General features: G+C 47.2%; 1 protein-coding gene across 1 annotated transcript in view; it reads left to right on the top strand.

The window, feature by feature from the left end:
- Positions 1 to 11859, top strand: part of tgfbr3 (transforming growth factor, beta receptor III) — a 101444-nt gene that overhangs the window by 80568 nt on the left and 9017 nt on the right. Inside the window, exons 13-15 of the mRNA XM_080506128.1 lie at positions 3570 to 3863; positions 4920 to 5052; positions 11603 to 11710. Coding sequence (XP_080362254.1) covers positions 3570 to 3863; positions 4920 to 5052; positions 11603 to 11710 — 535 coding nt within the window. The remainder of the gene's footprint in view (positions 1 to 3569; positions 3864 to 4919; positions 5053 to 11602; positions 11711 to 11859) is intronic.

Genomic DNA, 11859 nt, shown 5'->3' with positions numbered 1-11859 from the left:
GAGGCTACCCCGCGTCTATCGGAGGCTACCCCGCGTCTATCGTAGGCTACCCCGTGTCTATCGGAGGCTACCCCGCGTCTGTGTCGGAGGCTACCCCGTGTCTATCGGAGGCTACCCCGCGTCTATCGGAGGCTACCCCGCGTCTATCGGAGGCTACCTCACGTCTATCGGAGGCTACCCCGCGTCTATCGGAGGCTACCCCGCGTCTATCGGAGGCTACCTCGCGTCTATCGGAGGCTACCCCGCGTCTATCGGAGGCTACCCCGCGTCTATCGGAGGCTACCCCGCGTCTATCGGAGGCTACCTCGCGTCTATCGGAGGCTACCTCGCGTCTATCGGAGGCTATCCCGCGTCTATCGGAGGCTACCTCACGTCTATCGGAGGCTACCCCGCGTCTATCGGCGGCTACCTCGCGTCAATCGGAGGCTACCCCGCGTCCGTGTTGGAGGCTACCCCACGTCTATCGGAGGCTACCCCGCGTCCGTGTCGGAGGCTACCCCGCGTCCGTGTTGGAGGCTACTCCGTGTCTATCGGAGGCTACCCCGCGTCTATCGGAGGCTACCCCGCGTCTATCGTAGGCTACCCCGTGTCTATCGGAGGCTACCCCGCGTCTGTGTCGGAGGCTACCCCGTGTCTATCGGAGGCTACCCCGTGTCTATCGGAGGCTACCCCGTGTCTATCGGAGGCTACCCCGCGTCTATCGGAGGCTACCCCGCGTCTATCGGAGGCTACCCCGCGTCTATCGGAGGCTACCTCGCGTCTATCGGAGGCTACCCCGTGTCTATCGGAGGCTACCCCGCGTCTATCGGAGGCTACCCCGTGTCTATCGGAGGCTACCCCGTGTCTATCGGAGGCTACCCCGCGTCTATCGGAGGCTACCCCGCGTCTATCGGAGGCTACCCCGTGTCTATCGGAGGCTACCCCGCGTCTATCGGAGGCTACCCCGTGTCTATCGGAGGCTACCCCGCGTCTATCGGAGGCTACCCCGCGTCTATCGGAGGCTACCCCGTGTCTATCGGAGGCTACCCCGCGTCTGTGTCGGAGGCTACCCCGTGTCTATCGGAGGCTACCCCGTGTCTATCGGAGGCTACCCCGCGTCTATCGGAGGCTACCCCGGGTCTATCGGAGGCTACCCCGCGTCTGTGTCGGAGGCTACCCCGCGTCTATCGGAGGCTACCCCGTGTCTATCGGAGGCTACCCCGCGTCTGTCGGAGGCTACCCCGTGTCTATCGGAGGCTACCCCGCGTCTATCGGAGGCTACCCCGCGTCTATCGGAGGCTACCCCGTGTCTATCGGAGGCTACCCCGCGTCTATCGGAGGCTACCCCGTGTCTATCGGAGGCTACCCCGCGTCTATCGGAGGCTACCCCGTGTCTATCGGAGGCTACCCCGCGTCTATCGGAGGCTACCCCGCGTCTATCGGAGGCTACCCCGTGTCTATCGGAGGCTACCCCGCGTCTGTGTCGGAGGCTACCCCGTGTCTATCGGAGGCTACCCCGTGTCTATCGGAGGCTACCCCGCGTCTATCGGAGGCTACCCCGGGTCTATCGGAGGCTACCCCGCGTCTGTGTCGGAGGCTACCCCGCGTCTATCGGAGGCTACCCCGTGTCTATCGGAGGCTACCCCGCGTCTGTCGGAGGCTACCCCGTGTCTATCGGAGGCTACCCCGCGTCTATCGGAGGCTACCCCGCGTCTGTGACGGAGGCTACCCCGTGTCTATCGGAGGCTACCCCGTGTCTATCGGAGGCTACCCCGCGTCCGTATCGGAGGCTACCCCTCGTCAGAACTGGCACCGTGCTGAGACCTGCCCTCGGGCCACACAGTGGATCTCTGTGAAGCCGCTCATCAGTCGTAGACACGTTGATGTATCGTTCTACATTCATCCCACTTCCGGTTCCCTGACACGACAGAGGCCTCACTGAATGACCCATAAAACAAATGTTTTCTATGTGGCTGCGTCTGGTTCTCGTTCTGGTCGTGACCTTTTTAATGAGGATACCATCACTGGCCATCCGACCAAAGAGGAAGAGGAGGGATAATAACTCAAGGGACTGACTTGTGGTCACAGATGGAAAGATATCCTAAGTAGGGCTGAAATCTATTTGAAGGAATTCATTCTGACTTGGGTCATTATCTAGGAGGTAATCCTTTCTTTGGCTTTAGACCTCCAGTGCAGCAGCCAGATGTTGACAGATGATCACGATGATTTCTAGGTAGACTGAATACTGAATGAAGCCCACAGTCATGGAGGGGATGTGAGCTAATGTTGGGAGTGTTGCAGTAAGTGCAGTTCTCACCAGGAGCTTTTCACAAGTGCAGTCGGTTGTTAAATGAGTTGTTTTGGGTTTTTTTTGTTTCTATTGATTCTATCTTCTGACTTCCTGTCTTTGGCCACCACGTATGAAATATGTAATGGTGTCAATACAATACAATTTTTAATGAATGAATTACACTTCTTTCAATGACTGAATTGCAATGAACTGAACTGTGAACACTGTTTATCACAGTTCATTCAGTCTTGTGTGACACGTGTATGTACAGACACTCTATTGTTGATTCAGGAGTTTTCCTCCTCTACCGGAATATGCAGCTTTGAAATGTACATTAAAGGAGTAGTGAAAACCTGAATTTTCCATTTCTGGAGTAAAACCTGTATTGCTGATGTTTTTATGTCCAGCAGACGGAACAATTGTAGAAATGTTTGTTTTTTTAAAGCATCTTTAGAGCTCATCACAGCACTTGTTGTGCTGTGGCAGGTTCCTCTGGACACCTTCTCCGAAATCCCTGGAATCCCCTGAACTTATTTATGAAGTAAATAGATACATGACTTTAAAAGTGCTGCTGTTGTGAGTGTGTGTGACTGACATTCACTCCAAGGCTCCTCCTCCTTTCACACATTGTCGACCCTCTACAATACCACAGTTTGATAATGAGGCCAAAGGAGAAGGTGAAATGGACGTCGTCGTCTCCATAGTGGAATATTTCCCAGTGTGGCCAGTGGTTGCTTGTTTGCCAGGTGTGTTTCTGAGCGATAAGGCTTCACTTGTCGTTGGAAGAAATGGCCCAGGATGGATTATAACACTGCAACCTTGTGGCTAAAGGGCTGAAGCTTGTTTTGGTTCGTCAGTAAATACAGCTGGTTTAATTTATTAGGTTAACAAAATGTGGTTGTTGGATGTTTGATGTTGACTTTGGAAGTTTGAGGGAGACGTGAAACAAAAAGCCAGATCTCACTGTTCTGATTGTGCCGTTAAGTATTGGATGCTGAGGTTTTTGATTTTTTTTTTTTTCCTGGTTTGAATTTATTATACATAGCAAACTTTGCTATATAATTCAATCTAATGTTATTATGACAGTGCAGGGTTGAGATCAGGCTGGTTTGAGGTGAACATGTTCTCTATATATGGTGTAATGGGAGCAATGTTTCACTTTCAGGAGGGAAGAAAAGCTCAGTTCATGGGATCTTTGCATTCTCAGTCAATGAACATTTTTCCTCCGAGTCATCATCACCAACAAATGCTTTGTGTTGACGAGTTTTCTTCTTCTCCCCTCGTCCGTCCTGTGATCCAGATCACTTCGACGGGCTCGGATCCAGAGCTGGGCTTCACCGTGGTGTCGTGCTCCGTCTCCCCCAGCTCCAGCCCCAGCGCCGCTCTGGACCACGTCCTCATCGAGACGGTGTGTCCCACGGATGAAAGCGTCCAGTTCTTTCCTCAGAGGGACTTCCCCGTGCCGCACGCCACGGCCGACAAGAAGCGCTTCAGCTTCACCTTCAACACCAACTTCAACAAGTCGCTTCTCTTCCTGCATTGTGAGACGTCGCTTTGCTCCAAGACGCCTCACAGTTTCCACAACCTGCCACCGGTAAACCGCTCAACCTATTTATTTACTTAAGTTTACCTGTTGACATCAAATACATTGCAGCGTTCCCTCCTCACATCACAGTAATGCTCGATTGGACCTTTTGCTAGAACAGCATTTATGTGGGTTTCAATGTGAGTCTACTGTGAAGTCAGGTGGTGAAATACTTCTCTCTCTCCTTGGATCAATCTCTGACTGATCCAAGGAGGGACGTTTGAAGGAACAATCTATATGTGCTATACTTCTATTGAAAACAATGTTTTTTAGTTTTTTTGGTGTTTGAAACTCGAAAAACAAAGCTGGATGGTATTGAAGCTTGCCGGTAATGAAGACGGTGCCGCAGTCACGGAGGGACTGGATGTAGAAATAACTGTGTCATCAGCATATAGATGTATGTGAGAGTCGCCTCCACCGAGGGCAGTGTTTTTGAACATAAATGCTGAATAGTGGACGACCCAATATGCGTCCTTGTGGGACACCATTGGATGGTGGCAGGGGATCTGTGAAAATACCCTCCACACTCACTGTCTTTGGTTTGGACTAAAAGTGTGTGGTTATGACTTGGTATAAGTTATAACCATAATCTAAAGATGGAGGCTGATTCACCAGAGCATCAAGGGTTCTCCTGAGCAAAAAACAAAACCCAAAACAAGTGGTTTTGTTACTTAATCCATTAGTTTAAGGAGGTGCTGAAATGCTGTTCCAGTTGTTGTAAACCTATGCAGTGTTGGCGGCGCCGTTTAAGAGAATTATGACTCAGCAGTGCTGCAGTTTTCACCTTGGCGCCCCGCTGCAGAGCAAAACAACCGTCCACCTCAGCCTTCATGCTTCTCTCTGTATGTGATCCATCCAACTCACGCCTTCAACGTCTTCAATGCCACGGTCTGTTTTTCACTCCAATAATAATCGACGCACTGGATTTTGTTTCTTTGATTCTCTTAAAGCGGCTGCATCTGCACAGAAGAATGACAGGACCTTTTGATTTGGGGAAAACATGACTTTTTATTTATTTGTAGGGTTTTTTTTAGCTAACAATTCTTTGTTTTTTGTCGCCCACAGTGTCTGAAGCCCAGGGCCTCCTGTGACTCCCTGTCGGTGGAAAGCGTCTTGGCGATGATGATGAACACCAAGCTCTCCACGAAGCCGCTCGTTGTTGTGGATGACTCGGGTCCGCCTGACGTGACAGAGAAAGGTCAGTGACGGACAAAACACAACTCACGCACCTGTTTGAGCCCCGGGTTTTGCATTCACTGGTTCTTTGAGCTCAGATGTCGTGAGCACTTCCAGTGGGACACGTCAGTTGCAGTGCAGGAAGAAGACGGTCTGAAGGCAGAACGGCCACAGGACGCCAAGACCGGCACTGACCGGAGGTTACACTCAACCTCCAAATGTTTCACATCACTTTCCCACATCTGCTCGCCATTAACTGCAGTGTGTGTGTGTGTGCTTGTGCGTGTGCGTGTCCATGTGTGTATAACTGTGTGTACAGTGCCTGTGTGTGTGTGTGAGTTGGTGTCGGTGGTCCACCAGAGAGTGTTTGTGGGCGTGTCTGCTCCAGCGTACGGCTGGTGGTAGTAAAAAGCTCCACTTCTTGTGGTCCTTGACTGGTGCAAGCTGCAGGGAGACGTAGGAAAAAGAGGAGTCATGCTGCACTCGGTTCCAGTTGTTTTCATTTAGGCACTTCACTGTGGCCTCCCCCTTTCCACCGGGGGGGGGGGGGGGGGGGGGGGAGGGAGTGCTGGTCCTCCAGTTGGCTTTGGGACTCCAGCCAAGAAACCAAAAGGCCCCTCGGTCATCTCTTGTTTAGTCAATGGTTTGTTTTCTTGCCGTATCACAGCATCTCGGGGGGGGGGGGGGGGTTAGGCCCGGTCGGAGTGAGGCAACAGGCTGGGGGGGGTTTCGGTCAACTGTATTCATGTTGTACTGATTATGACCTAATGTGATATCATGACCATCCTCTAGTGGACCACAGAGAACTGTTCCAATCAGCATCCCTTCTGAGCAATGACATCAGCCACAGACCTGCGGTGGTTCAACTTAATTGGCTCAAGATTTCAGAGAAATTCAATAATTTTAGCTGCAGCCTGACTCATACTCATACTCACATTGGCCAATTTCAGCTTTTTCGGTGCGCGTCATCTCCGTGGTGAGTCATGGAGGTCCTGCGCTGTTGCTTCTTATCAAAAGGGTTTGTGGTTTGAAACTGTTGATCAGCAGGTTGTTTCTGTGTGCAGCTACATACTCTCTGTTCTGTTGGTTCTCCAGCGTCCTCACACAGTCCTCTGGATACTGCAATCGAATGGTTCGTCTGCCCAAATGCAAACAGTCTTTTAAAAGAGACGTAAAAAATTAATGTTATACTCTTTTAAGAATTTAAATTCAGGGGCCACATGCAGCACAACTTCATCTTTAGTGGTCCGGGCCTGTAAAGTAGTGCCATGATAACATTTGAATTCAAACTTTAAAGTTTTCTCTTGTTGTGGTGTTGTTATATACATTATGAACACGTCTATATTGTCACAAAACCAAACCATTATGACAAGGTAAAACACATTTCAATGAAACCTTCTGGTGAAATGTGAAGAAAAAAAACCTCTTCTAAAGCAGTTGCATTAACTGCTACTGCACGCTTAAGAAATATGTTTGTTTGTTTGTTTTTTTTAATCCGTTGACAATTTGCTGTTGTTTGTTGACCGGGTTTGAGTTTCATGCAGGTTTTAGACCTTATGTTCGACACCAACACCTTAAAATCAAGAGGACTTTGTGACTGGTTTAAAGAACACAAAACCTTAAGTTTAATACTTCTGTTTTCTGTGCCACTCATGGTGTTATTTTTAATAAATCACCAGTAAAATGCAAAAAAAAACCAAAAAGCTGGAAGCGCACTACACAATTTTTATGCAGAATCCTATTAAATCAGGCTCTTCTAGGATTGCCAAACTCAACACCCTATTAAAGAAGTTTGGAACTTGTCTCGAGGAAACTTGCTGCATACAACAGCTCTTTATCTATTTTTTTTTAATCTCTTTCAAAGTCAAACAATGTAGTGTAGTGTAGTGAAATCCCACACAACCAGAGCGTCCATCGGGAGGAATAAGACGCTAAAGAGGGTCTCGGATAAACAATCCTGTCCAGGTTGAGATGAAGTCAAGAGAAAAAGAAGCACAGAGTGACTTTGATTGGTCAGAATACAGAGCTGGTTTGTCCTGACATGTGGCTGTTCAGTATTTTGTCTCATGTCTGGAAGAAACGGTCGCCTTGAACCTTCTCATCAGGTCTCTGTCACATTATTTACAGCTCGTTTTTTCTCTCCATCATGTGTTTCTACAGTTTCTCACGAGCAGCATTTCAGAGACGAAGCAGCTTTCCTTGAATTTTTTATTTTTTTTTTTGCTTCTGACTTCTGACCTTTTGTCACCAGGAATTAGGTAACTGAGGCCTTGTTTCACAAACGTTTCACATTTACACGGAAACTTTCCGAAAACAATGGCAGAAACGTTCTGTGTTTTCACTTGAAGACGTTATGTAAACCGGGGCCTAAAAGCACCATTCATTCCCATCATAAGATTTTATATGACTGGATTCCAAATGCCTTTAATGTGATTCCCTAGAATAATGAACACGTTTTCTTTTGTAGTCGAGAGTGAGTGTGCATCTCGTACAGAAAGGCTTTATCTGAGTCAATAAAGCTGTTGAGTGCATGGAAACGTATAATAAGTTCATTCATGGTGAGATTTCAGTGTGCTTCATAGTGAATGTTTTCACTTTCCCTGCCTCTGAGGGTATTTCTTTTCACAGCTTCAGGTATTTTGATGCGACCCCTGGTCTCAGGGTCATTGACAACATCTCTGAACACAACTGGACATTTTTCTTAAACGTTAATTGTGCTTTTAGTTTCATTGTTGTCGGGATAGAGTCACCTGCTAATGTAGACCACGACGATGTATTAAGATATGGGAGAGGAAAAGAAATGTGAAGTAATGAGTGAGTGAGCTAATGTTCGTCCAGCGTGGACTGCCAGCACAGCGGGGTTCATTTTCCATGGAGAAGAGTGAGTGAACACAGTTATGCTATAAACACAATGTAAAAAAATCAAACAAAACGAGCAGAGCTTCAAAGTCAGTTTTCTAGCACAAAGGCATCTTTTTATGCTGGGCCGTCAAACAAAACAAGCGTTTTCACGTTGGCCTGCGTCCCGAAGAGCTGAACCTGATCTCCGGCCCAAAACGGGCCTTTTTCCAGCCAACTTGGTGCACGGAAAAATATAACAACATCCATTTAGGGTAGATTTACTGCTCTGCAACGTCAATAAATTGAAAAGCCGTTTTATTTTTTATTTAATTTTTTTATGGATGTGCTGAGACAAAGTCGAAAAGTAAAACTTCTCTGAGAGCGCAGCGGGTCAATCAGTGCGAGTGTGTGCAAAGTAAAAAAGAGAAATGTCAGGGCTCACTTCAACCGAAGAGGCTGGGATTTCACTGTGATGAACATCAGTGTCGACCCTCCAGAGCTCCAGTCTCCAGAAGCAGCTGATTACTGTGAGAAAAGAAGACGTATTGCTCTGAAACGTCGAAGAGTTCCTCCTCTGTGATTCACTGACGTTATCGCTGAAGTGATGCTAAACCTCCAAACTTATCTTTTGCACGCTCAGAATCAAAGGATGTTTGGACTTGTACAAGAGGCGGGATTCGTCCCTCTGGATAATGTGAAGAACGATAGAAGCTCTCCACAAGGTCATGTCTGATCTGAACACGACTGTCCTATTTTGTACGGCGAAGGTCCAAACCACAGCGGTCATTTCAATATATGACTGATTAAAAGCAGAAAAGTCATTATTTACAACATTTCTACAAATTCCACACAAACTGTTGTGATCAGTCGTAAACGATTGTCCACGACTTCTGTGATTATTTTTGTTCGGAAGAAACGGGAAGAGATAAAAAAGTGAGCAGATCAATTTTTACTTTCCTGGTAATTTACATAATATAAATGCGATAATGCGACGATATCTAGATTTTAGTGTGTCACTGCACAATCAAGTACGTAAATACATTTTGTTTATTGGATTTAGAAAACGAATGTAAAGTTAAAAAGTTCCACCATCTTTTCCTTCTGGTGAAGTCCTGCTGGTGTTTTACAATATTATTTTGTTCTTGAGGAGGATGGACCCATATGGTCCTGATCAGAAAATGGTTGCGGTTCTTGCAGAGGCGACATCGGTGGAGGTCAGAGTTGAAGTAAAACAAGTCATCATGCAGGAGCGCTTCTCCATGACGCTGCTCCAGAGATCAGTGGAGCTGCAGAGTGACGGTCAGGAGTGAAGCAGTGGAGCAGCCTGCAGAGAAACCTTATGTCACGTGTTTAGAACTCTATCTCTAGCTCTATCTGTTTAGAACTCTATCTCTAGCTCTATCTGTTTAGAACTCTATCTCTATCTGTTTAGAACTCTATCTCTATCTGTTTAGAACTCTATCTCTAGCTCTATCTGTTTAGAACTCTATCTATATCTGTTTAGAACTCTATCTCTAGCTCTATCTGTTTAGAACTCTATCTCTATCTGTTTAGAACTCTATCTCTATCTGTTTAGAACTCTATCTCTAGCTCTATCTGTTTAGAACTCTATCTATATCTGTTTAGAACTCTATCTCTAGCTCTATCTGTTTAGAACTCTATCTCTATCTCTATCTGTTTAGAACTCTATCTCTATCTGTTTAGAACTCTATCTCTAGCTCTATCTGTTTAGAACTCTATATCTATCTCTCTCTGTTTAGAACTCTATCTTTAGCTCTATCTGTTTAGTACTCTATCTCTATCTCTCTCTGTTTAGAACTCTATCTCTAGCTCTATCTGTTTAGAACTCTATCTCTATCTCTCTCTGTTTAGAACTCTATCTCTATCTCTCTCTGTTTAGAACTCTATCTTTAGCTCTATCTGTTTAGAACTCTATCTCTATCTCTCTCTGTTTAGAACTCTATCTCTAGCTCTATCTGTTTAGAACTCTATCTCTATCTCTATCTGTTTAGAACTCTATCTCTAGCTCTGTCCATCTGTCTATCTTTATAAATTGTGCTTTGGGGGCAACAAGCGCCAGCGTTCTCTCTCTGCAGCCCATTTACACCTTGTGTTTGACTTGTCCTTTCAGAAAAGCTTGACATTTAGACACCAACACTTTGAGAACGATGTCCATTTACACTGAAATGACAGAAAATGTGGGTGTCGATGGCAAATGTAGTTTTCATGTCGGGCCACTAGTGGCTGCTGTTTGTTTGTTTTTGTAATGAAACCACACACACACGAGCACAGAGAACATTATCACAGACGTTCCAGTGGACAGACGACCAAGTGGGATTGTTATTACGGTGACTGGCAACTATTAAACTCCCAAGTCCCAAGAAAACGTTGTTGTTCTCGTCCACCGACGTGCACAACTCTTGTACTACAGCCGTGGTGCACACATGTACAGTTGCAGAGTTTTCAGAAAGTTGCACTTCCCCTGTTTACATGCATTCTGAGTATTTTCACAAAGTTCCGGACGTTTTCTGAAACATGCATTTGAAGTGTCTCCGGTCACTGTTGTGGTGGTAAACAGGGTCCGCATTCCTGGCATAACGAGTCACTAGAGACTGATAACACCCGAGTGGGGGGGGGGGGGGGCGCGTCCTTTGACCATCACCCCTCCGAAATGAAACCCTTCCCTGAAGACCTGTCATCGTCCGCTCTGCGAGATGAGAACTTGAAGGTGTCCCGTCCTAGAATAGCCGCCATTGTGCCGAGGTCTTGGCGGCTCCCCAGCCTGGCCTCTTGGGTTTGCCCGCACACAGGCGCCATTGTGTTGTTTTGTTACGGCATCATTCCAGCTAATTTTACTTTTCAAAGCCGTCCAGGTGGCTCGGATAAAACGGGCGAGCAGAACCGGGCCCGGGGTCACAGGGTTCATCCGCCGGGATGCAGTCGGTTCAGGGAAGAGTCGCTCTTTCAGCGCTCCGACTTGCAGTGTCACATTCCAGAGAGAAGAGCTTATCGGCGCCACGCGGTATGGCCGACACCGCGCCGCTCCTCTGCTCGCTCCGAGCCATTGCTGGGAAACCAGGTGCAGAACGCCAGGGCTCCACTTCTTATTCAGCAATACACTGTTCCTGGTCACTGTGCGTTCATGCTGGGCCAAGTGGAAGCTTTTTGAAACTGGGATTAATTCACGACCCAATTTAACTGATTCACAGCCCATTTCTGAAATTGCCGCCTAAAAAACACAGCCTTGTCACAGCTGGTGTAACTTGGTGGAAGTGTTTTATCACAAAGAGTTTCAAGTGTTCCTATCCAGCATTCACACTATTCACCATTTGCACCAGGGTTCATAAAAAACAACAGGCTTCGGTCACTTTGTTGTAAATGATATTACTGCAATACTAACCAGATGATGTTTTTTAATCGGGTACCAAACAGTGATGTTATCCAAACAGAGCTGGCTGGTTTCTGTTTTTCAGTGTTTTGCAAATTGCCTGGCACCCAACGTTTTTGGAGAAAATCCAATATGTTATATCATTCAAATAGAAAGAAAAGTCTAACTAAGCCTGTGTGAAATACGAATGAAGCAACTTGTTCGCCACATTTTTAGGTAAGTAACGTAGAGAAGAGGTGTCTTTTCAAAATGTTTTGCTCGACACGCTATTGAAATGTGTTTATAGGTGATGCATATTTGAAAAGCCGTGTACTGACCACACTGCGCTGCGTCTTTCCCTCAGAAACGCTGTACGTGCTGGACACTCCGACGGTGGTGGGCATCGCCTTCACGGCCTTCGTCATCGGCGCCCTGCTGACCGGAGCCCTGTGGTTCATCTACTCGCACACAGGTGGGTCTTCTTGCCTGCTGCTCCACTTGCCCTTGCACTCGCCTTCCCCACGTTAATGAAAAGATAAGAGGTGGAGGAATGTCCGAGCCGCTCGCTGCCAGAAATGTGCCGCTGCGGCTGCCAAACATCCTGCTGCTGACAGGGGCCGG

The sequence above is a fragment of the Blennius ocellaris genome (assembly GCF_963422515.1).
Source record: "Blennius ocellaris genome assembly, chromosome: 12".
Lineage (NCBI taxonomy): Eukaryota > Metazoa > Chordata > Actinopteri > Blenniiformes > Blenniidae > Blennius > Blennius ocellaris.
Note: the sequence above shows the minus strand (reverse complement) of the source record. Positions and strands in the feature narration are given on the sequence as shown.